Here is a 26,316-nt window from a genome sequence, read left to right as displayed (position 1 = left end):
GAATATGACTAGCTACCTGCGTTGTGATGGTCATGGCGGGGAAGGCGGAGGTGAATCAGACAACCTCAGGGGGCCCTGGCTGCACTGGGGAGACATGTGCACAGAGTCCAGTGTTTGTAGACCATGAGGCCACAGTCCAGCAAGGTGTTGAGGCCTGAAAGATCCTGCTACACAGACAAATGTGACATAAGAACCATGGAATCATCTGAGGCACATTTTCTCCTGAACAACATGAGAAGAAGGTGGTCCCAGAAGGCCAGGCAATACCTAATTCCTTTTTTTTTTTTTTTTTTTGAGACAAGGTCTCCCAATGTAGCCCACATTGACCTCAAACTCAATATTCTGCCTCAGCCTCTAGAGTGCTGAGATTGCAGGCATGAACCATGCCTGGCATATATAACTTTTCATTGAGATACTGAGGTTTGAACTCAGAGCCTACACCTTGAGCCACTCGACTAGCCCTGTTTTGTGATTTTTTTTTTTTTTTGGAGATAAATTTTTTGCCTGGACTGCCTTTGAAGTTCAATCCTCCTGATCTCTGCCTCCTGAGTAGCTAGGATTACAGGCGTGAGCCGCCAGTTCCCGGCTATGAGCTTTAATATTAAAGTTGCTGCATTAATATTGTACCTTCCCTCTAACAATTATACTTTCAGTTTTGGAAAAGTTAAAAGACACAGCATGGAAAATCATACTGAACCTTGGCAGGTGGCCTCCCTTCAAAATAAACAAATTTCATATTATTGCTACTTTTTAAAATTTTTATGTTTTGTGGTGCTGGGTATGGAGCCCAGGGTCTGGCACATGCTAGGCAAGTGCTATATCCTCAGCCACTGGTTTCACATATTTCATATTTTTCAACTTGGAGTTGAATTCATGAGCTTGCACTTGCTGGGAAGGGCTACACTTGAGCCACACCCCGAGCTCTGGATATTTTTAAAAATAATAGGTGGAGGCCCTGTGCTGCCCTTCCCAGAGGCCATCATGATGCTGGGGTAGGGGCTGTCCATAAACCATTACTACTTTTTCTTTTGCCCACGGATTTGGATAGCTCCCACCTGCCTCCTAAAGTTGAGTCTCTCCTTGTGTCTTGCTTGAGCCAAAATAAATTTTGAGGGACAGGGTGATTTGCCAAGCTCCCATTCCCTCTACTATGGCTACTAGTCAGTCTGGTCCCAAAGTGAGGACATGTGGCATGCAACCTCCACCAACCCCCGATGAACACGTGACACAACTAAGAAATAGTGGCATGGACCTAACCTATCCTAACTGGTGAGTTTGGTGTTTATCCTTCTACTCTGTGTTGCTATATTTTTAATCACATATAAATATAAACAAACTGTATATTACATTGCTTTGTTTTTTTTAAATACATGCACTAAAAAAAATACATGTGCTGTTTGGGTGTGGTGATACATACCTGTGATCTCAGCCTTTGGGAGGCAGAGGCAAGAGGATCAAAAGTTACAGGCCAGCCTGGGCTACAATGAGACCCTGTCTCAAAAAGCCAAGGACTGGGAGACTGGAGGCATACTTTAAATGGTAGAGTGCTGCCACGCAAGTGAGAAGCTATGAGCTCAAACCCCAGGATCACAAAAAATAAATAAATAAATAAAAACCCAACAGCTTGTGATGGAGCTTAGTGACAGAGAGCTTGCCTGACATATGCAAGGCAAAATATGCACTGCAAAATAAATAAATAAATACAAGCACAGCTTGTGCGGATTGACCTAGAACTTCTTTCATTTGGTGATGTAGCCAAGCTGCTTTATCTACCTCGTTCATTTCTGCTATTACAGAGTACCCCATTACATAACAACACTAGTCATTCCCTCCTCTCCCACTGATGGACATCAGAGTACGGCCAACTTTTTATGATCACAAACAGTACTTCAGTGGATGTCCTTGATTTCTTTCCAGGTACACATGTGTGGAGAGTCTCTCCAGGGTATATTCCAAGAAGTAGAATTTCTGAGAGGGAGGGGACACTCTTTTTCAACTTTGCCAAGTAGGAAATTGTCCAAAATGATTATATCAACAATATTGTTTTGGTCGTATTAGGGTTTGAACTAAGGGCCTCATACTTGCTAAGCAGGCACTCTAGCACTTGAACTACTTCAACAGCACTTTTTTGTATTAGGAATTTTTGAGATAGGTTCTCTCCAACTGTTTGCCTGGGCTGGCTTCAAACCATGATTCTCCTGATCTACGCTTACTGACTAGATAAAATTACAGGTCTTCGCCACTGGTGCCTGGCTGCTTATGTGGTCTTATGGGACCACCGTCCCACGTCAGGGTATAAAAGGACTGAATAGGAGCTTCTAGGACAGGTGGATGGGGGTGATGAAGGCTGCTTTGGAGAAGCTACATTTGAGCTGGCACCTGGGTGACCAGGACTCAGGAAAGAGCACTGCAAGCAGAGATCAGAAAGAGAGATGAAGAGGAGCTTGCCATTTTGCAAAATAACAAGTAGGCCAGTGTGAGACCCTATCTCAAAAAAATCCTTCCCCCCACCAAAAAAAAGGGCCGGAAAATGGCTTTAGGTATAGGGCCTGAGTTGATATTCCCAGTACCGCAATAAACAAACAAACAAACAAAAATAAGGCCAGTGTGCTTGGAGCAGAGTGAACAGGATGGTGGGCACTTCTGAGGGGAGTAGGGCAAGTATGAATTTTACCTAATGAGACAAGCAGTTTACACAGGTATACACTTTAGCATAAATTTCTACCTTTTTCTTTCCTTTCGCAGCACTGGGGTTTGAACTCAGGGCATCATGCTTGCTAGACATGTGCTCTTACCCCTTGAGCCATTCCACCATCTAGCTGAAATTTCTAAATCTACAAAATTAGTTGATCTGGAACCCAGCCTGCAGTCCCGCACCCTGTGAAGTTCCTAAGTGTTCCAGGGATTGGAACAGACTGGGACCTCTGGTTCTAGTCCACCCTCTCAGTTTACAGACAGGGGAAACCGAGGCAGAGAGGGGAGGTGGTAGGTGGAGGCCTGCTTGTAGGAGTGTCTGGGGAAGGGTCCACTGTTGCTCTCTTAGATGGGGATAAGGGGAGGGCCAGACAAGGAGTCCTGGTTTTTGAACCTCCAGTTCCTGACCATCTAGGAGTTTCTGACCAGCTATGGCAGTGTGGACTAAGGGACACTTTGCCCTCCCCAAGGACCTTGGGTCTGGGGTGATCACCTAGCAAAGGGACTTTGGGGTTTCCCTCTAATACTCCATCTAGCAAACCTCATTAGGATCAGCCAGCTGGAAGGAGCGAGGGATGAACGAAGAAAGGTCCTCTCCCGAACTGCCAAATCTGTAAACCCGGTTCGCCTTCAGGGTTAAGGTGCACCGCCTTCCTAGGCCAGCCCTTTGCATTCTGTTACTGACGGAGCCCTTTAACCTGTGTGCCCAGTCTGACTTAAAGCTTCACTTCTAACGCTCAGGCAGCCTAGTCTGGTAGCAATTGCAAACACTTGGAAAAAGGCACACGGGTCCCCTCCCTGCGCTGGCTGTCGACCCACAATGGACATCCACCCTGCCTGGGTACACTGAGGCAAGGCCCGTTGTACAACAGACCGTGCTCGGCCTCATCTGGAGCGATTCCACCCTGTGCGGTTCAGGACCACTGCGTCCGAGCCGCAGCCAGTCTGCGCTCTCGGTTTCTTTGCTGTGAATGTGCAAAGGCCCAAGGGTGTAACGTCAGGGTGGGGCGCTGACTCAGCTATCTCAACCCCCGCTCATCTTTTCCGGATTGCAACTGGGCCAACTGCGGCTCAGAAAGACTAAGGCTGTCACCAAGGCGAGAGAACAGCCTAGGCTGCACCAGGACCCTGCGCTGTAGCGCGCATTGTGGGCCTCGGCGGGTTAAAACCAAGAAGTTGCAAAGCACCGCCGAGGCCTAGAGCGACCCTGTCCCTCAACCAAGGCCCCGCCTCCGGCTTCCGGGAAGGGGCGTGGCTTCCGGTTCCGGCGGGGACCCGCAAAGCTCGGCGCCAGTGCGATGGTATCCGTTTCTGGGGCTCGGTTGTCTTGGGGGTTCTGGTGTCGTCCCTGTCCTCCTGGTGTCGGTACCCCGCCCTCCGACCTGACACCTGAGCAGGTGAACGCTCCCCTCGCTCCTTCCCTCTCTTCCTGTTCCTCTCCGCGCCTGGCCCGGTGCGGTGGCGGCAGCTCTGGGAGCGGGGGGTCCGTGCGGTGGGGTCCGCGGCTCCGCGGGCTGGAGTGTACTTGGGCCTCGCATCCATTCCAGAGGCGAAGGTCCAGTTCTGGAGCCCAGGAAGCCATTTCCGCGCGCAGCCTAGGCGCCTGAGCCGCCCCCGCGGGGTGGAAGGAGTCGGGCTCATCTCCCCTCCCAGAGGCCGGGACTGCTGTCCTCGGTTGGGTCCTGACTGCACCTTGTAGCTTGTTAGCCTTGGGCTAGTCCCCTGTCTTGAAGCCCTCTGTGTAATCCGCGAAAGCAGATGACAGTGTCTGTCCTGTCCCCGCCGGCTGCCAGGCAGATTGGATTGGACGGCTGGCCCTATAATTCAGCAGCTGGTGCAGCATCGTTGTTAATGGAGACAGCTGGGGCAGCTGTCGTTTGTCATTGAACCTGAGAGGTTAAGAGAATTGCATGGACAGTGGCTGAGGCCCAATATTCACACAAAGGAGCAGAGCCTGGAAATGCCAGTGCAAGAACAGTTCCAGGCTGTGCTGTCCAGGGAGCTGAGAGCTCAAGCGCCAAGATGTCAGCCTGGAGTCAGAATCACCTTGAGAAGTACACCAAAAGCTCTCTTTGATGCAGGCTCCAACTGCAGCCATGGGAAATCTGATCCTCCTCCTTTTTGGAGCTTGGCTCTGACTGGTTGAAATAAGAATCCACCAGAGCTGGCGGCTAGACAATTTTTTGGCCAAAGCAGCTTTATTTCCTGGGACTGCAAACTCCAGAAGGAGTTTCTTTACCCTCTTGTTAGGACTCTGAGCATGCTGCTTGGGGCTTTTCCAAGAGCTTGTTTTTTTCCAGATATATAGCTCTTTTTTTTGTACCCGATGACACATTTTAGTATTGTTTTTATGTATCCAAAGAGTTAATCAGCTTTAACTTTGAGAATTCACGATTCTTATTTAGGTGGCAATGATGAAAATTTTGTACCACCAGTAACTAATTTGGGTGCCCTTGAAATATTAAACTTTGATCCTTAGTGAGTTATGTCTTTTGGTGATTGATAAGTTTAGTTCTTTGCCAGCTGTGTTTGAGAAAGGTGTGAAAATTCCCAGGAGTACGAGTGAGCTGGAGATAATAGCTGTAGCCGCTGTTCTCTGAACTGGGAAATAAGAACAGTCCTGGCCTTGGTTTTCAAACCAGGTTTTAAGTTGGATAAAACAGAGAGGGCTAAGAAGGGTCACAAGTAGGTAAATAACACTTAGGGCAAGCTGTCCCATTTGGTCTTTCTCCATTTCCATCACTTCTGTTCTGCCATCTTCCTGTCTTGGAGAACTCACCCTTAAGCAGACTGACACTGTTCTCATCAGTTGAGTCAGCCTTGGCAATCAGTGGGGTGACAGATGTCACAGCCAGTCCACCCTCACATCTGATTTGTATCCTTTACATAAGTAAGCCCATCAGTATCAGTAATGTCTTCTGAGGGCTAACAGTTTATCAAACCTGAGGAGGAGGTTATGGGAACTCCAGTTTATGGCTGGCTGGTCGGTATAAGGAAAGACTGGTCCTGGGACTTGTCACTGGTGTCTGAAGTGGGGACAGTCCTGTGGAAGTGAGCCTTGAGTAACTTGTGGGATTGGATGCTAAAATCAAGGAGATATGTCAGAAAGGAATGAAATTGTTGGACACCCAGTTGGTGTCAGTGAACTGAAGAATTGGCCCGTGTCACAGAACACCTCACAGCCTCCTTTGAAAGAATATCCCACTGCAATGAAATGTGTCCTGGAAACAAGGACAGCATCTGGCTTAGGCTGGAAAGGGGGGCCCTAGTGACTACTTGAGGATGTTACAAAGCTTGGTGGTAGGTTCCCAAGGGGTAGAGCTCTAGAAATTTGCTATACACTTGAGATTTGTCGTATCAACTTGGAAAAACAAAACAGAAACAAAACAAGCAGGATCCAGGAGGAGCCTGGATGAAGTCTGGGTTGTGTGTTTTCAATTTCAGTAATGTCCTTGATCCACTCTATTCCCTTCAAGGTCTCAGCCACATGGAAAGGTCTCTTAACAGTTCTAATATTCTGTTGGATAGTATCTTAGTCCATTTATTGTCACAACAACAGAATACCTCAGACTGAGTAATGTATAAGGACCAGAGAATTATTTCTTTCAGATCTGGAAACGGAGAATCAAGATGAAGATGCCAGCAACTGGTGTGTGCCCTCCTGCTGGGTCATCACATGGGGGAGGTATTATCCAGAGAGTAAGCATGCAAGCCCTAGTCTTTCTTCCTCTTCCTATAAAACCACTAATGCCATCTGATGCCCTCCCCTTCCTGACCTCATCCAGTCTTAATTACCCCCAAAGGGTCACCTCCTAATCCCATCGACATATAAATTTGGGGATTAAATTTCCAAATTGTGATCTTTTGGTGCCCAGAAGTTTTCACCAGCTGTTCACAAACACCAATGAGCCTTTGCAGCATGGAGGGCTACTGGAGTTAGGACTCCTGGGTTCCTTCTCACCTCTGCCTCTTAAAGGCTGGGTGAGTAGGCGCTGCCCATCGCTTCCGTGAACCTAGTTACTTCATCCTACTTCATTCACAGTTAGGTTTGTTGTAGGGATTAAAACAGAGAAGGTCTCACTTTAATTCCCTTCCTTTTCCATATTCAAGACTCAAAAACAAGTTAAGCTTCCAGATAGAGTTAGAGCTGCCTGATTTCTTTGGCAGCTCCACTCCCTCCCTCCCTGGGTTGCATCATCTGATCTCTGATTATCTTTGCTGTGCATATTTCTCCACTGCTATGCACAGCATTCCACTGATTTACATGTATTCAAATGCTATATATGTATAAACGTATGTATATATACATACATGTATTAAGGCATTATACTGGATGCATTTTTTTTGTAATTTTTTTTTTGGTACCATGAAATCTTTTGAGACCTATCCATATTGAGAGAGTTCAATAATTTCCACTGTTTGGCATCCACTTTATAACTATATCATAACACATCCATTCTTACATTGACACACAGGTAAGTGCTTTCCAATTAGGTTTTTTCATTTCAAACAACACTGGAATAGTCCACATATCAAAAAGTGATTTAAGCAAAGATGCATGTTAGCAGGGAGCAGAGATCATCAGTGGTGTTCACGATTCACTTTTTGCTTTGATGACAAATAGTTTGAAACCAAATTAGGCCAAATGGTTTAAGAACAGGATGGATCATTTGAGGCTGGCCCTTCTGTGAGGTATGAGCAATCACTTATCACTCTGTTCAGTGCTTCCCATGAGTCAGGTCCCATGCTAAATGCTTTACCTGCTCATATGCTCAAAAGAGCCCAGTGAGGGAGCTGCTGGTGTTATCCAAGCTCAGTAAATCGAGGCACAGGGAGGCATCTTGCCAAGGCCAACCGATAGTGGTTGAGCTGGAATTCATACCTCTAGTTGGTCTGACTGTACTGCTCGCAATTTAGCCAAAGATGAGGAGTCTCAGGAGCACAATCCAGAGCTGTGGAAGTAAACGGCAAGAAGCACTGAACCCAGAAGAGGATGCATGGAGGGCCCCTTGAAGGGAGCTGCTTTCCATAGGCCAGGGAGCACTGCAGGAGGCAGCAACAGAAGTTATCAGGAGGAGGAGCCACTCCAAGCCAAGGCACCAAGGCTGTTAGATTTGGCAGACTATCCGCCACCTCACTGACCAACCTCCAGGCTCTACCCTGCCACTGGACTTCCTTCATCTCTATTGTTCTTCAGCTCCTGGATGTGTCTGCGGTTCATTCTTCTCACACCTTTTTTTTTTCCATAACTTTCTTTTGGGTGATCACCTATTTATTCTCCCTTTACTCATCTGTTCATCCATTCATTTCCTCATCCATCCACCGTTCATCTGTCCATTCATCCACCTACTTACTCATTAAACCATTGCATTTAATATGAGTTCAGCACCAGCTGTGTGCCAGGGTAGTGTAGCCTCACAGATGCAGTCACTGTAGTTGGTGATGAGGATATCCATCAAACTCAGTTCAACCCTTATGAGGAACCCCTGGACCTTTCCTCTCCCTGAAACACACCCAGAGATAAACACACACACAGATACACAAACTTCCTAGAAAAACCCTGGAGACCTTAATGGCTCTCAGTGTCCCCCTGCTGGTAACATGGATATTACACTTGTCCTAGAGAGCATCATTGTGCCTGTGGGTAGAGATCTGCTCTGGTCCTCCACTTTACTCCCCTTCTGCTCCAGCTTCTGCCAGCAACTCCATGTTAGGGGCTCCTAATAGTGAGATGCACGTTAGAAAGGCTCCATGCCCTAGTCTTTGTTCAAGCCACAGGCCAGAGGAAGAAGCAGTGTAAGAGAGAGAAGTTCATTGTATTGGAGACGGTGTGTGGACTATTGAGTGTGCACTGTGTGTGTGTGTGCTCTTGGTGTTGTGTACATGGAGGTGCCAGGGTGCACATTCCTGAGTTTGTGGTTTACGCCCTGATCTCTGCATGATGGAGGGGTGGTGGCAGTGATCCTTACCTGTGCACACCAGGTATTCTTCCTCACATGGCATGATGTCAGTGCAGACGTCACACACTTAGGTGGGGCCACTCTGGGTTGTTGGCCCCAAGAGTTCCCTAACAGGATGGGGCCCTGGTTGTCCATGGAGGCACCCTTAGCTCCTCAGGATCACTTCCCAGGTAAACTGCCTGCAGTCCAATCCTGTCCCAGAATCTGCTCCTGAGACAAAGAAGGAGCAGCCCAAGGGGAGTGGCCTGCACCTGAGGCTGGCAGAGTGCAAAGATGGAACCAGCCTGATCTGAGGTGCCAGCATTGTGCAGATGAATTAAGCAACTGCTGACTCCCCCAACCAACCCTGCCTTCTGCGTAGGAGAGAAAACCTTTAGTTAGTGTGGAAGGCTGTTTTAATGGGATTGTAACTAGAGTTCCACGCCCCAGGCCCAGTGTCAGGTCTGGCCACTCGCCACAATACACCAAATAAAGAGATGAGTAGTGGTAAGGGGCAGAAAGGGACGTTTCTGACACGGCAGGGGCACGCCAGGGAAGAAGCAAGTAGCATTTTGTGCATCTTCTGGGTATGGACACGCACTTTAACTTTAAATAGAGGAAGATGTGGGCCAGGGGGAGAAGGTATGCATAGATGAAGAGTCCTGGTAAAGTGTCCTGGTTGTTCACTATCTCAGTTCTGGTGCGCTAGGAAGTGAAGTTGCTGTTCTCATCTGAGGGGGCCAGTCTGGTTCCCATGAGATGTTGATGCTCTCTCAAGGTGCAGCCTCATCCTTATCGGTAATTGCCCTATTTGGGGGGTGGTCTGTCGGGCCAGGCTCTGCTGTTCCCTCCCTTGGGAGTAGTTTCATCTCTCATCATGAAGATGTGATTGATCAGTAGTCCAGCCCTATCCGGACACCAGGGTGACTCCTAGGTGGCTGCACAGAGAATTGCTCAGAGCAGAGACATACAAGGTGGGGATAGGAATGACATGATTTTCTTCTACATTTAGTTAACTTGTGGGTCCAGGTAATAGTGCTTTTCAGCAAAAGCAGCTTTGAAGTAACTGTTACAGGATCATCTAATTTGTGGCTGAAGCTTTCTAAGAATATAGCACTCTACAGGAGCCAATGCCATGTGCAGGGCAGGTCAGGTGGGCCTATCATAGAGTTACTTCTCACTGCATTTGGGTGGTAGAAGCAAGCTGGATTTCTTGGCCCTGGTGACAGTCGGCTTGTGGTGGGAGATTGGAGAGCAGGAGGAAGAAAGAAACCAGGTCATTTAACTCCCTACACCCCTCTGTGCCTCACCCTGCCCAGGCCTGGGCTTGCCAAGCTTCTGCTAGGCAACCCACCTCCTGGGCCCCAGCTACCAACACATCTTTCTTGCCATCTTGCAGGGTAGCCGTGGCTAACCTCTGGGTTCCTCACCCTCACTGTTGCTTCTCACCACGTCCCTCACCTGGGTTACCCAATTCCCTGGATTAAATTCCTTCTATTTCCAGTCCTTGAGAGTGTTGTCTACCAGTTTGATCCTCACTGGCACAGGTAGCCCAAGGAGGAGGCTTGGGGGGCAGAACCAATGGAACTGCTGAGAATGGAAGTTCAAATCCTGGTGTAACTTGTTTCTGCTCCCCCTGCCTCTCAACTTGCAGTCAAGTCCTGTGATATGATAAATTTCCAATCATCATACATAGGCAGGGTTTCCATGCCTGAGAATATGTGTGTTTTGTGACAGTCCTGTACATGCTCCCAGTATGCATTTCCACTTTGTTGCACATGAATTGGATTTTGCACTGTGCACAGGGCTGTGCACACATTTCCCTGCTTCCCAGGCTGTCCTGCAGGTCAAATTCCAATTTCGTTTCTTTGCCTTTTGGAGTGTGAGTGTGGTCTCAGAGCCCTTGCATGCTGTGTTCGTTCCACCTGCCATGACAAAGTACAATAAACTGGGTGACTTGGACTTCAGAAATTCTTTCTGTGCTAAAGGCCAGAATCTGAAATCAAGATATTAGCAGGTTGGTTCCTAAGGTGGTTCCTTTCCAAGTGCCGTGGGGGAAAAATGTGTTCTAGGCCTCTTTCTGGCTTGTGGATGGCTATCTTCCTTTTGTGTGTATCGAGCTGTGCACCAACTTTCCCTTTAAGGACACCAGTTTTATTGGATGAGCCCTGACACTAAGAACCTCATCTTAACTAATTACATTGTCAGTGATCCTGTTTCCAAATAAGGTCACATGCTGAGGTGCTAGTTTGCTATAATTTGGATGTAGTATTGGGAGGTGGTAGAACCTTTAAGAGGTGGGTTCTAGGAGGAGGTCTTCAGGTCACTGGGAGTGCCAAAGAAGGGAATTCTGGGACCCTGCTCTTCCTCTTCATCTATTTTCATTTCCTGGCCATGGGGCCAGCATTTCTGCTGTGCATTGAATTCTTTCCATGATGTGCCTACCTTACTACAGGCCCATAGCAGTGGGACCAAGTAGGCATGGACTGGAAGCTCTACATGTTTGAGCCACAAGAAACCTTTTCTCTTTGTAAGTTGATCATCTCAGGTATTTGTGGTAGTGATGCAGAGTTGAATGGGTTGTGGCCAATGCCTACACCTCCCTTGGCTGAGGCAGTGCTTTCCTTGGGACAAGGGACTGCCATGGCTGCTGACAGGGACTGTTTCATGATTGATCCAAACACAGTTCTTAATTTGCGTGAGTGGACTGCCATGCTCTCTTGTGGCCCCCTAGTTTTACAACACAGGCCTAACAAAGTCTTCTTTCAAGTGCTCTTTGTTGACTACTTTTTCCTTTTTCTTTTATGATTTTTTTTTTTGGTGGTATTGAGGTTTGATCAATGAGACTGGTGGTTTTGAGGCAGGTGCTCTACCACTTGAGCCACTGTTTGCCTGCATTGGCTTCAAACCTGGATTTTCCTGATCTCTGGCTCCTAAGTAGCTGGATTACAGGCAGGATCCACCGGCATCCTGATCTTACCTTGATTTTCAGCCTTAGTAGAGCAGCTGAACTAGTAACACAAAGAGAAAAGGCAGCAGGGAGGTGTGAGCAGTGGCAGGGCAGCAGTGGAGCAGGAACTCTCAGTAGTGCAGCTGCTCAGGGCTTCTCACAACAGTAGGGCCATTGGTGACAGGGTTGTTAGAGCTATCCAGGGAGTGAAACTGACTTCAGTGGAGCCAATTGGAGTAGTGGAGGAGCGGCAGTGTTGCTGCCAGTGGTGTAAAGTGGGACAGGTCCTGGCCTCAAGGCACTGGAGAGCTATAACACTTTCCTTCCTGGTCCTAATCCTAAGGCTGGAGATGTCATGCTCTTCAGGCCCAGATCCCTTGAGGCATAGGAGCTCTTGCTACCATCCCAGACCCAGCTGTCAGCCACTCCCCGCCTAAGCTCTGAAGTGGGGAAGCTGCAATGCTTGAAGTCGCCACCTACCGCTGCTCTTTGCCATCCACTGTTGCTACTTGTTAAGGACTACAAATATCTGCCAATGGCCTGGAATAACTGGCGGAGCTTCTACCCATGTTATCTATCTTGGTAGACCAGAAAGGCCCAGCCAGCTGCTTTGTTACAGTCTGGGTATTTCAGGGAATCGGCGTCAACCTCCAGTGGTTTCTGAACAATATTTAACAGAGGTGGGGACAGGCTGGGGAAATGGCTAAGATGTGGTGAAACATCCCGAAGCTCACCACAGTGAGTATCCCACAGCAACCCTAGGCCTGAAAGGGGAAAGGAAGAGGCAGTTAATGGGAACCAGTGATGGTGGCTGTGGGAATAAAAGTCTGTGGTAGGAGCTTGGGAGAGGAATGAAGCTATTGCACACCTGGTCTGGCCAGCAGGGATCAGAGGAATGAACTTCCATCTGCTCTCTCTTCCTGTGCTCCCTCTTCCTGTGCTCCATCTCCCGGTGGTTCCTCCCATTCACTGTCCACACCCAGAGGACACAGGAGTGCATGGGTTCTCCATGAGGTGGGACACAGGGCATGAGGGGTGTTAAGGAACAGATGGAACATGTGCTGAATTCTGCCCTGCACCCAACCCCCAGCAATGAGCTCAGTGATGGAACGGCCTCCGTCTTTCTTCTTGTGTTTGCCTTCTTCCCAGAGAGATCCCAGTGAAGTGGAGAGCACCTGCAATCTAGAATGTGCTGGGCAAATATTTGTGGAATCTGTATTTGTCCTGTAAGACCAAGGGAAGGGGGTGGGGAGTTTTCACACCTCCGGCCCTCTTCCCCATCCCCACAGCAGGCTGGAGGGCCTCTCCCACCCCACCTTGCTCAGCCCCTTGAAGGCATGGCACTGGCTGTGGAAATAAGCTGTGCCCATTGCCCAACAACCCCCTTGGGTTCCAGCTGAGCTGGCGACAGCCTTGGGACAATAGCCATCCTTAGGCTGTGCATATCCCACCCTACAGTGGCTCTGTGCCACAGGTGGGCACCAGCCTGATCCCTGGTCTCTTTCCACTTTCCTGAGGCTGGGCGGCCCATTTGACAGGGATGGGGCTGGTATCTGGGGACATGCAGGAAAATGAAACACCAAGAAGTCCTGGGCCTCAGACCCCTGAGTGTGACTCAGTGAACACTGGCACATTAAAGGCTCTGAGAAGTCCTGAGAAAAAGCATCATTTGAACTCTGTTTGATCTCATATTTCCCAATCCCATCAGACCTTTGATTCCTTACTGAGTGCCCACAGGGTTCTGTTCTGAGAGCTGAGGCCCAGCAGCAAACAAGGGAAACCAAATCCCCTGCCCTGTGGGGTTATGTTCTAGTGGGTCTATTTACAATAGGGCATTTCCTCACATCTCTAGAAGCTGTACTTCAGGGCTGCCATCCAAGCACTGATTCTGAGGTTTTCCAGGACAGCCAGGGGCCTCCAGAAGTGCCTGTATAAATGTCAGGGTCAAATGCACTTTCAGGGCATTGGAGGAGTCCTTTAAGCCAGGTGCCAGTGGCTCATACCTGTAATCCTAGCTACATGAGAGACTGAGATCAGAACGATTGTGGTTTGAGGCCAGCCTGGACAAATAGTTTTAGAGACACCACCCCCATCTCCAAAATAACCAGAGCAAAATGGACTGGAGGTGTAACACAAATGGTAGAGGGCCTAACCTGTAAGTGCAAAACTGTGAGTTCATACCACACTTCCACAAACAAACAAAAAGGGTTCTTTAGCTTCATTGATTCATTTGTTCCCTCCTGTCATAAATATTGTTGAAAACCTACTGTGTGCCAGATGAATGAAGTACCCCAGTTCCACAAAAAAGAAAGAAAGAAAAAGAATTCTTTCCCTTCCCTGTTTCCCCACCATGTCCTTATTCTCTCCCCTCTCTCACTTTCCAATTAGGAAATAGTTCACTTTGCTTCATTCTGTGGCCTGATATTGATAGAATTCTTCCACCTCCCCTGGCCAGCTCCCTTTTCCTGGGGCCAGGAGGGGGATTCTCCTTTAGAGGGTTTGCTCAAGCTGCTAGTAGACCAGAAGCCCCCTCGCTGAAAGAGGGGTATTAATCAGGAGTACAGCTGACAGTGTCTGTCCACAGTCCTTGAGGAGAAGACCAAATGGCAGAACTGATGATGAATAGCTGTGGTCTCAATGGGCCACATGTCTATCTGCAGATCCTATGCAGCAGCAGGGACTTGGTTAAGACTATATGGTTAAGGACTGTACCCTTGATTAGCTCTGCCAGGCCAAGCAGTGACAAGCAGAGGCCTTGAGGGAATCCCAGCTTCCCTCTGAATGGTCTCCTCTCTGTCACATACAACAGACAAGGCTGGATAGTCTTGTAAACTGCTTTGGAATCTGGGAACATCTAAACTGCCTGCTCCCCTCTGCCATCCCGCAGCACTGAACACCCCAGCTGAGCAAATAAAATGTCCAGACCACAGGAAGCAGGGTAATCAGGACATGGCTATTTTTATCTCAGATTGAAGGATTTTCAAAGCTCTTTCCACTGCATGCTCTGCTTTCCACAGGCCAGGGATACTCCTCTCTTTCTCCTCTCTCATGGTGAGTGTGACAGGAGTGGTTGGCTCCCAAAAGAAGCCCTGTCCAGTCATATTGGCCACCTCCCACCACCGAAGTCCCCTTAATGCAGGAAAGCTTTGCCTCCCTAAGGCAGGCTCAGTGTTGAGCCCAAACACAGGATTGAGGCAGCAGCACTAAGAGAGCTGGGTGCTGAGGGGTGACAAGGGCTTCTCATGGACATCAGAGAAGCTGGCTTACATTATTCAGCAAGCATTTATGATGTGCCTATGCAATGTTGGTCCTGGGCTGGGAGGTGGTCCCAGAGTTAGTGCCAGGCCCAAGGATCATAGCAGATGCTGTGGTCTTTCTCCAAAATATGTCCTGAATGCACCCATACCCCTCCCTTGCTGCTCCACCACCTGAGGCCTAGCCTTCTGCCCTCATGGTTTGCCTAGGTCACCAAAATGGGATCCATCCCATGACCTTGAGCAGGTTGAACCTGTGGGTTACCACCTAATCCCAGGAAGAAACTTTTGGAAGTACAAATGAGATCCCTTCTTCAACGTCTTTACAAGTTAGCATCTTCCAAATCGAGTCAACCAGAACAACATGGGTGAATCTCAGAAGTATTATGTCAAACAAAAGCTGTCCAAAACTAGAAGACACTCTTGGAGGCCACTCGTACACTCAGAGTCCAGGAATGCCAGGACTAGGGACAGAAAACAGATGGCTGGTTGGCAGGGACCGAGTGTAGGGAGATAGAAGGTGACTAAGCAAGATAGAGTTTTGTTTTGTTTTTTTTTGGTGGTCTGGGCTTTGGACTCAGGGCCACACACTTGCTAGGTAGCCACTCCACCTCTTGAGCCACTCTGTCAGTGTTGACAATTTTTGAGATAGGGTCTTGTGAACTATTTGCCCAGGCTGGCTTTGAACCCCATTCCTACTGATATCGGCCTCGTGAGTAGCTAGGATTACAGGTGTGAACCACTGGCACTGCCATTTTAGGGTAATAACAGTGTTCCGTGTCACAAGCACAGTTGCAGTTGATAAGAGCCATTCCTTTTTTGCTAATTTGAGTCTATGGTGTGAGATTGTATTTCATCCACTTACCTTGATTTATGGTGGACCACTTTGCACTCTTGACTTTGTGTGTGTGTTTTGCTGGTTGATGGAACTCAGAGCTTTGCACATCTGGGCATGTGTCTATCACTTCTATCACTGAGCTACTTCCTTGGCTCTTACTGATTTATATTTTGAGACAGGGACTTACTGTTAGCCCAGGCTGACCTCAAATTCGTAATCCTTCTGCCTCAGTCTCAGTAGTGGCGATTGCAGGTGTGCACCACCACACCCAGCTCCATTTTGACTTCTAAGTTCCAACCACACTGTCCTCCCTTTTGTTGAACAAGCCAATCCCATTTGAGTCTGGACCTTTGTACTTGCACTACCCTCCACCCTAGTGCTCTGCCTTTGGGACTTCTTGTGGCAGGCTCTTAACCTTCAGGACACCCACATTTACCATTTTTCCTGGCCCCCCAGATAACTGAGTTACTTCCAATCTCACCCAACCACCCATGTTTTCCTCTCAATAGCCCCTCGCAAAAGAGGAATCATCTATTTTTTTGGTTTTCCTTTGTTTCCCTGCTAGACAACCTCCAGGAGAGCTGGAACCATGTAGTGCTCATGCCTGCAGCCCTGGAACACTGATAGAAATTCTAGTGAGGTGAGTACCGACATAATCCCCTGTTAGAGAATACACTCTGAGACTCAGCGTGTGCAAGCCATGTGCCTAAGGTCACAGACCTTAGACATGACAGAGCCAGAATTTGGACCCAAGCCTGGCCAGCTTCAGGTGCCCAGAACTTTCCTGAAAGTGGCCTGTTTGTTTCCGTTTCCTGTAATCAGCTTACCATTCAATGCCACCTGTGCAGTCACAGGTTGGCAGGAACTGGGGTCTTCCACTGGCTGGTACTCCTCTACCTATAGCAGTTGGCAACATGACCTTGGCCCATGGGAAACCTGGTATTCTACCACCTGTTGTGGGAATGGGGCCCAGGGTAACTCCCTCCACCTGCCTGCTGCCCTATATCAGGGCCCGAGGCTCTGTACCTCCTTTCTATCACCCCAGAAGTCGTGATGATCAGGCTGCTGATTTCCTTCCTGTTTGTGGCCCTGGGTAAGCTCCATTTTGTGCCTCTGTTTCTGTGCCACGCTGGCCTAGAGCCACCACACAAGGGCCCAGGGTGACACCAGAACTTGGGGTCTTCAGCATGGGGCTGGGAAAGTGAGGAACTGTGCATGAACAGGTCAGGAGGAAGCCTGGGAGAACCCAATGGGCTGTGGTGGAAGACTTCATGGTTAAGGTCTCTGTGGTTTGATGACTTGAACTGACATTTCCACTCCTTGCCAAGTCTCCCTCACATTCCCTCCATCCAGCTCCATATTTGGTAACTTAGTCCTTTCCTGCTATGTTACAGTTTGGTGCAGGGCCACCTCCTCCATGCAGCCTCCCTTAACTGACAATGCAGGAACAGATTGACATTATGGAGTATTTTCTATATGCCAGGAAGAATGCTAACAGTTTTTCCTTCTGTGATCTCATCTAGTTTGCATCTCAGTGCCATGAGGTCAGTACCACTATCATTCCCATTTTACAGGTGGGAAAACTGATCCTCAGAGATATAAAGTTGCTCAATCCAAAACAAGCTGCCAGGCTGCCCTTTGTACCAGGTAGTCTTACCTCAAAGCCTCCTGTCTTTCCGGCAATAGCTGTCACTTCTGGGGACTCACTGGGCATCGGGAGTGTTTCTTAGTCTACAACCCTCCCATCGAAGGAGGTTCTGTACTGCCGGGCTCTGCTAGTTCAAGGGAGGCTACCAAGGTCCGCAGATGGAATGGCTGCCACAGGGTCTCATGATGAGGTATCAGCACAGCAGGTGCCTCACCCTGGCCTCCTTTTACCTTCTGGGGACCCACTGGCTGAGTGACACTGGTCGTCTTCCCTCTAGCTTCAGGCTGTGGCCAACCTGTCTACAACCCCTTCAGCCGCGTGGTCAATGGTGAGGACGCTGTCCCTTACAGCTGGCCCTGGCAGGTAAGAGCAGTAGCAGATGTTCCCTGTCCCATCCTGGACTCTGGACTCCAAGGTATGGATTTGTGGCATCCAGTCTACCCCCGCTTCTTCTTTTCCAACATCTGCTTCAGCTCCCAAAGTCCGCTTAGCCAGTCTGCTTCCAAGGAGGTTTTCCCACGTCAATCAGTAACCCCTGCCTGGCTGTTTAAAATTTAAAAGTGGAATTGGTCTAGCAGAGTGGCTCTAGTGGTACAGCACTTGCCTAGTAAACATGAGGCTCTGAGTTCAAACCCCAATACTGCCACAAAAAGTAAAAAATAAGGTGGAATAAACTAAAGGGATGTAGCTCAGTGACAGAGGACTTGCCTAGCATGTGCAGGACCCAGGCTTTGATCCCAAGCACAGCAAGGAAACAAAAACTGAAAATAAACTAAGGTTCTTGTGGGGGACTGGAGACATGGCTCAAGTGGTAGAGTGCCTGCTTTGTGAGTGTGAAGCCCTGAGGTCAAACCCCAGTCACAGTTGGGCACTGAGGGATCACCCCTGTAATCCTAGCTTCTTAGGAGGCTAAGATCAGGAGAATTGAGGTTCAAAGCCACCGAAACAAATAGTTCGAGAGACCCATCTCCAAAATAACCAGGGAAAAATGGACTGGTATTGTGGTATTGTGGATCAAGTGGTACAGTGCCTGCTTTACAAGCGTGAAACCCGGCTTCAAACTCTAGTCCCACAAAAAAACTAGTGCAATGGTGAAAAAGAGCAATGTGTGAGGGCTTCGGTTGCCGTGTTTAGGGGAGATTACATGTCCAGACTCCTCAAATTCTACAACAAGGCCATAGGTGTGGGAGCAATGAAAGGAGTAGGGGTTTCATGGAGCTTACAAAGGGAAGCACAGAGGACTAGACTCACTGTCAAACAGCAGTCTCCACTCACATGTGGCTATTGAAATTGAATGGAAATTTAATAATGTTAAAATTCAGATCCTCAGTCCCCACACATTACAAGTGCTCAACAGCCACATGAGGCTGGTGGTTTCCATCTTGATGGCAAAGATGGAGACTGTTTGCATCGTCATGGAAAGTGCAGTTGGATAGGTCAGCAAGCTTCCTTGTAGGCTTTGCTGGCCTTAAAATGTCCATAGTAGGGACTTAAGGCTACACTGCAGCATAAAAACGGCAGTGATCCAGGCGCCTGTGGCTCATATCTGTAATCCTAGCTACCCAGGAGGCAGAGATCAGGAGGACCACGGGATCCAAGCCAGCCCTTGGGAAATAGTTTGAGAGACCCTATCTTAAAAATACCCAACAAAAAAGCGCAGGTGGAGTGGCTAAAGTGTTAGAGAACCTGCCTAGCAGGCATGAGGCCCCAAGTTCAAAGCCCAGTAATGCCAAAACCAGACAAATGGGCATAGACAACACAGAAAGCAGTGAGTTTAGTAGGTTGCAATAGATCTACATGCACAATACTAGAGCATAAACCAAGTATGGGCATGGAGTGTAGTTTGCCAACCCTTGGCGTAGGGGAAGGTTTTGAAAATCAGGAAGTGTAAGGAAGAGAGCAGCAAAGGAACAGGGTGAGTTTTGCCTCAGAAGATCCAAGAGGCCTTGAAAGGTCTGAGGGGCAGATTTGGGAGGCCAGCCTTGCAGGGCTGTCAAAAGAGAGCAGTATTGGGGATGCCCCAGAGGGCAGAGAATGTTGGTATCCCCAGAGAAGTCATAAAACCTTGGGTGGGGAAGCTTTGGGAAAATATGATCCAGAGGAAAAGTGATAGGGTCAACATGAGCAGTTGTGTGGGTTGTCCATCGATACTAGACCTCTCTCCCTACAGGGAGTTTAGCAGGGCCCAGGAAGGACCTGGCCTCCTGACGCAGTTTTCTGTGTTCATAGCACCCTCTAGAGTTGTACAGTGCACAACCTGCAGAACCATTGGGGGCATCGCATATTGTGGGGCCCAGGAAACTCAGACTGTTCTCTATTTCGTCAACAGGTCTCCCTGCAGTATGAGAAGAATGGAGCCTACCACCACACCTGTGGTGGCAGCCTCATCACGCCTGACTGGGTGATGACTGCAGGCCACTGCATCTCGTGAGTTCTACCACTTGTCCATTCCCTCCCTCTGCTGCTGTCTGTGTGTGAGACCCAGGCAGCTAGGATGGTTGGTGGCTATGGAGAGTGGGGACTTTGGCTACAGATCTGGACTGACTGGCTTCCTGCACAGGAGCTCCCGGACCTACCAGGTGGTGCTGGGCGAGTATGACCGGGCCGTGGAGGAGGGGCCTGAGCAGGTGATCCCCATCAACCAAGGGGACCTCTTCGTGCACCCTAATTGGAATGCCAACTGTTTGGCCTGTGGGTGAGTAAATGCTCAGGTGCGGGGCTGGGACTCTCCAAAATTCCCTCCAGGTCCCCAAGCCAAAGAGGAGTGGGCAACCACCTGAGCCCAGGTGACACACACCACAGCTAGAGCCAGCAAAGCCGTTAAAGACCATCGATGCTACACTTCTCTCCCTACAGGGAGTATAGCAGGGCCCAGGAAGGACCTGACCTCCTGAACCTGAGCTCTTCTGGCACCTTCCCCCATCCCAAGGGTTCCTCCATTCCACAGACTTGCATGCTGGGTTCCTGCAGCACCATGGGTAAAAGGAGAAGTTTTGGGCTGAGAGGCTCCAGTGCTAACACTCTGGGTGGACCAGGCCAGTCACTGCCCTACTCTGGGCAGCAGTGTGGTGTCTGTCAAGGGTGACCATGAAGCAGGACTTCCTGGGTGGCTGTGAAGGTGAAGGAGACCATATTCAGCCCCTTGAATGTATGCAGAGTTGTATGGCTGGGTGGCCTGACTTCCATGGTGAGAGGCTCTTGGGGGTGCAGCACCCCGAATGGGAAGGGTATGAGCTAGGAGCCATGACGATCACAATGCCAGTCCATGCTTACAGTGACAGTGACAAAATAGATCCTACTGAAGTGACATGAGTGACAGGCATGTGGAGATGGATGGCAGTGGTTTTCAAAGTGTGGCTCTGGGGTGCAGCAGCCCTTGGTGTCCTTAGGAAATACGGATCCTCAGACGTCAGCCCAGACCCATGGCCCAGAACACAGCCCCCTCCCCACAGCACTGTGCTTACTGAGCCCTCCAGGAGTTTCTGATGCAGCTGGAGTGTGGGAGGGACAGGTGCAAATGCCCAGGGCGATTATGGTGGCCAGGGTCATCGAGGACTGAAGTGGCTGGGGCTTACTCAGAGCTGCCTGGCCTCAAGAATGGATTTGAAGATAAAAGAACAGGGAGTCCCTAGAGCAGAAAATGCAGGGAATGAACGTTTGCCTAGGGTAGGGAGCAGGTCCAGCTCAGGGCTCAGGCTTTGTGTGACTCCTCTTCCTCCCCAGAAATGACATCGCGCTGATCAAGCTCTCCCGGAGTGCCCAGCTGGGAGATGAGGTCCAGGTTGCTTGCCTCCCTCCTGCTGGTGACATCCTGCCCAATGAGGCACCCTGCTACATCAGTGGCTGGGGCCGTCTCGTGAGTATGTGCTGACCCTTCTAATTGGCCTGAGGGACAGAGGCAAAGTGGAGACCCTGGGTGGGGGATGGAGGGTCACATCAGAATTGTACCCCACACTTCCCCCCATTCTTTGCTGGTTGCAGACTTCTCCCCTATCTCCCCAGTTATAAATGGTTCAATGGAACATTTTGAGATGCCTGCTCTGTGGCAGGTGCTGGGATGTCACAGTGACAAAGCATACAAGATCCTGTAAGCCAGCAGGCCAGAGGAACTGGGGCTCCCAACCCTGCACCCCCAAGTCCCCCACTCAGTGCTTTCTATCCCTGCAGCCAACGGGGCTCTCCCAGACAAACTGCAGCAGGCCCTGCTACCTGTGGTGGACTACAGCCACTGTTCCAGGTCTGACTGGTGGGGCTCCTATGTGAAGGAGAACATGGTGTGCGCTGGAGGAGACATCAGCTCTGGATGCAACGTAAGTCCACTCTTGCCTGCAGGAGGTGGCACAGGATGCCTAGGGCCCTGGGTCCCTCTGCCATCTGCCCACAGGTGGAGGACGTAGCTTGCCTGCTTGCCTCATTCAGCTTCCAGGCCAGACAAGAAGAGGAGGAACTCAGCATAGTCCAGATGTAGAATCAGGAGCCTTGGATTATAGCGTGGCTCACATGCTGACCTGACCTGGACAAGTCACTGTCAGTCCCTGGTCCTCAGGCTTCCCCATCACCACAGCAAGGGAGACTTGCACTGTAACCTCTCAAGTCATACCAACTGTAGTTTTGTAGTTATAATCACACATTAAGTATACTCTCGGTATAAACTGGGTATAGTGGTATACACCTATAACCCAGCTAATCAGGAAGTGGAGGCTGGAGGATCCTGAGTTCAAGCAAACCCAGAAAAATTAGTAAGATGCTGTCTCATAAAAATTTGCAAAAAAAAGCTTTGGGGTATGGCTTAAATGGAAGAGCCCTTGTCTAGCATGCTACAGGCCATGAGTTCAATTCCCAATCCTGAAAACAAATCAGTGAAGTTCAGAACCAATTCCTCAGACAGCTCAGCCCCCTCCACACTCTGACTCTTGCAGGGTGACTCTGGGGGACCCCTCAACTGCCCCACTGAGGATGGCACCTGGCAGGTCCATGGCGTGACCAGCTTTGTTTCTTCCCTTGGCTGTAACACCCTGAAGAAGCCCACAGTGTTCACTAGGGTCTCAGCATTCAACCAGTGGATCGAGGAGGTGAGGAGGATGGGGGAGGACAGAAGACTCCTGGGGAAACCATAGGCCCCAAGAAGAGCCTGGGATGCTCCTGGGCCCAGTGTGGGGGACCTTGGGGATGTTCCTGAGGACCTGAAATGTTTTGTGCTAAAGCTCTGTCGTGGGAACATGGCTGTTTTCTGGGTGGGGCTCTCAGTGGTGGCTGCACTTCCCGAATCCAATGGGTGTCCCTAAGGGTCTCTGCTGCTGCAGTCTGTCTTTCTCACAGAGGATAGAGAGATATGCCAGACAAAGTGTCACCTGGTGAGGGACAGATGAGACACTGGAGAATATTGATGAAGGGTGGTACAGCCATGTAAGGGGACACTCAGTCCCCAGCAAGGGCACAGACGTCATCAGGGGACAGGTGGTCTGATATGGTTGACAGTGCTCATGATAACAGTAATGGCTGTAATTTATAGACAACATAACTGTGCCAGTCACTGTGGTGAGAACCTTAGTTAACAGTTTGATTAGGAACTCCTATGGAGCAGGATTTGGCAGTACACACCTGTAATCCCAGCACTTGGTGGAGGCAGAATCTCAAGTTCCAGGCCGGCCTGGGCCACACAGTGAGGTCCTATCTCAAACAAACAAAGAAACCCCATGAGGGAGTACTATTCTTGTCCTGGTGTAGAGATGAGGAAACTCAGAGAGGTTAAGTCACTCTCATAAGCTTAGACAGCTCTTGAGTGACAGGGCTGGGAGTTAGGCCTATTTCCCTCCAGCTCCAGAACCTGTGCTCCTAACTAGACTATTTCGTTTTTTTTGGCGTTATTTGGGTTTGAACTCAGAACTCAGCCTTGCTAGGGAAGTGCTTACCACTTGAGCCACATCCCTTTTGCTTTCAGTTTGTTTTCCCAATAGGGTCTCCCACTTTGCCCAGGCTGGCCTCTGAACATGATCCTCCTCCTCTGCCTTCCAAGTAGCTGAACCTACAGGTCTGCACCACCACCACTAATTAGACTATCCTGTCCTGCTTCCCATCTTTGTTTTTTCCAGACCATTGCAAGCCACTAGCCCAAGGCCTAACTGGCGGCACCCATCCACGTCCTTCAGAAAGAATAAAGACCTCTCAGAAAATCCTAGGTTGTGTCTCTTTCCTTCACTGAGTTTCCTCTTCCCCTCCAGCCTCTGTCTAAAATCTCAGATCTGAATTGCAGAGATGAGACCTGACCCAACCCTCTCAGGTGAGGATGAGAAAGGAGTGAGCCTCAGGGAGAAGAGGGGAGGTGCTGTTGGGTGACCAACTGTCCTGGCTTGCCTAGGACTCAGGGGGTCCTGGGACACTGGACTTTTAGCACAGATTCAGGAAAACTGGGTCAAACTGGTGATTCGAAATCCATAGTCATACATAAATTAGTGACTTTTCAACACAGGCACAAAAACAGAGTAAAATCTGCAGAAAAACTTATGTTGCCAGCTCTGGGGAGGGTCATGGCAGGGAGGGAAGAAGAATGTGTTTTCTGTCCATTGCTGGGCAGGAGGAGGGCTGAGGTCATTCATTCATTCAGCAAACATCTACTCATTGTTCCAGAGGAGGGCTGAGAGAGGGAGGAAGACGTTGCTCGTTATTTAGAGAAATGTGGGCATCAGGACCATTTATTGAATATGACTAGCTACCTGCGTTGTGATGGTCATGGCGGGGAGGGCGGGGGTGAGTCAGACAACCTCAGGGGGCCCTGGCTGCACTGGGGAGACATGTGCACATGCATTCCCACACATTGTGACGTGGAAGGCTGCAGCACGGGAGGCTGCAGTCCAGCAGGCCGTTGAGGCCTGATAGATCCTGCTATGCAGACAGAAGCAATATAAAAATAATGGAATCATTTGCGTCACGTTTTCTCCTGAACACCATGACAGGAACGTGACCTCAGCCAGGTCAGGCATGCATAACTATTTTAATTCCTTTTTTTCTGGAGACTGGGTGTCCTTCCTTAGCTCAGTTTGACCTGAAAGTCAGGATCCTCCTGCCTCAGCCTCCCGAGTGCTGAGATTACAGGTGTGAACCACATGTCTGGCATACACAATTTTTTTTTCATTTTTCTTTTATTATTCATATGTGCATACAAGGCTTGGTTCATTTCTCCCCCCTGCCCCCACCCCCTCCCTTAGCCATACACAATTTTTAATATTAATTTTGCTCCATTAATATTATACCTTCCTTCTAACAGTTAGATGTTCAGCTTTGAAAAGGTTAAAAGACACACCATGGAAAGTCATATAGCAAACACCTTGGCAGGTGACATCCCTTCAAAATAAACAAGTTTCATGTCCTTTTTTTTTTTTTTTTTTTTCATGTCCTTTATTTTTATTTTTATTTTTTTGGTGTGGGGATGGAGCCCAGGGTCTGGCACATGCTAGGCAAGTGGTATATCTCAACCTGCTGTTTCATATAGTTCATATATACATATGTGTCTATTTTTTGTCTTAATGGTGCTGGGGTTGAATTCAGGGTCTTGTGCGTGCTAGGCAGGGCTATAACAGCCATGCCCCCAGCTCCTGCTGCTTTTAAAAATAGTAGGTACAGTCAAGGTGGAGGCCCTCTGCTACTCTTCCCAGAGGCCATCATGATGATGGGGCAGGGGCTGTCCACCAACCATGACTACTTTTTCTTTTGCACATGGAATAGGGTAGCTCCTACCTACGTCCTAATGTTGGATTTCACCTTATGACTTCTTTGACCAACACAAAGTTTTGAGGGACGGGGTGATTTACCATTCCTTCCACCATGGCATCTGGTAGCTACTGGTCAGCTGGTCCCAGAGTGAGAAGATGTGGAGTGGAACCTCCACCAACCCTTGATGAACACGAGACATAACTAAGAAATAAACTGTCATGTGTTACTGAGACTTTGTGTGTTATTGGTTACAGTGGCATGGACCTAACCTATCCTAACTGATAACATGAGTTTGCTGTTTATCCTATAGCAGTATGGTGTTGCTATATTTTTGTTTTACTTTTTTTTTGCAGTACTGGGTTTGAACTTAGGGCTTCACACTTACTAGTCAGGCACTCTGCTACTTGAGCCATTCCACCAGCCCCATGTTGCTATATATTTTTATCACACATATAAATATGTACAAACAATATGTTGCATTGCTTTGTTTTTAAAAATATATGCACTGGTTGGATGTGGTGATCCATATCTGTAATGCCAGCACTTGGGAGGCAGATGCAAGGGGGTCACACGTTCTGGAGCAGCCTGGGCTACACAGTGAGATCCTGTCTCAAAAAGCCAATGTCTGGGGGACTGCAGGCATAGCTTAAATGTCAGGGTGTCTGCATTCAAGTGGGAAGCCCGGAGTTCAAATGCCAGTACTACCAAAAAAAAAATGAAGTAGTCAAAAAACCTGAGGCAGGGCTGGCATAGTGGTCCAAGTGGTTGAGCCCCTGCCGAGCAAGCGTGAGACCCTAATTTCAAACCTTAGACTGCAATAAAACCAAAATGAAACAAAAAATCCCAATGGCTATGGATGCAGCTCAGTGGAAGAACACTTGCTTAACATATGCAAGGCCCAGCACTGCAAAATAAATAAATACAAGCAGGGCTGCGTGCTGTGCAGGTTGACCTAGAACTTCTTTCATTTGGCGATGTAGCCAAGCTGCTTTATCTACCTTGTTCATTTCTGCTATTACAGAGTACCCCATTACATAACAACACTAGTCATTCCCTCCTCTCCCACTGATGGACATCAGAGCAGAGCCAACTTTTTATGATCACAAACAGTACTTCAGTGGATGTCCTTGATTTCTTTCCAGGTACACATGTGTGAAAGTTTCTCCAGGGTATATTCCAAGAAGTAGAATTTCTGAGAGGGAGGCGACCTTTTTCAACTTGCAAAATACCAAATTGTTCTCCAAAATTATTGTATTATATATATATATATATATATGTATATA

At 48.8% G+C, this 26,316-nt stretch overlaps 1 protein-coding gene across 1 annotated transcript; it reads left to right on the top strand.

The window, feature by feature from the left end:
- The first annotated feature begins 26 nt into the window (after positions 1–26).
- On the top strand, positions 27–23,501 carry LOC109694914 (proproteinase E-like). Its single transcript, XM_074079619.1, has 9 exons — positions 27–144; positions 3,819–3,995; positions 17,601–17,686; positions 19,653–19,750; positions 19,884–20,018; positions 21,047–21,183; positions 21,491–21,633; positions 22,243–22,395; positions 23,416–23,501. The coding sequence occupies exons 1-9, from the start codon at positions 27–29 to the stop codon at positions 23,431–23,433; spliced, it is 1,065 nt and encodes a 354-aa protein (XP_073935720.1). The 3' UTR covers positions 23,434–23,501.
- The last annotated feature ends 2,815 nt before the right edge of the window (positions 23,502–26,316 follow it).

Source organism: Castor canadensis, chromosome 7, assembly GCF_047511655.1.
Source record: "Castor canadensis chromosome 7, mCasCan1.hap1v2, whole genome shotgun sequence".
NCBI lineage: Eukaryota > Metazoa > Chordata > Mammalia > Rodentia > Castoridae > Castor > Castor canadensis.
Note: the sequence above shows the minus strand (reverse complement) of the source record. Positions and strands in the feature narration are given on the sequence as shown.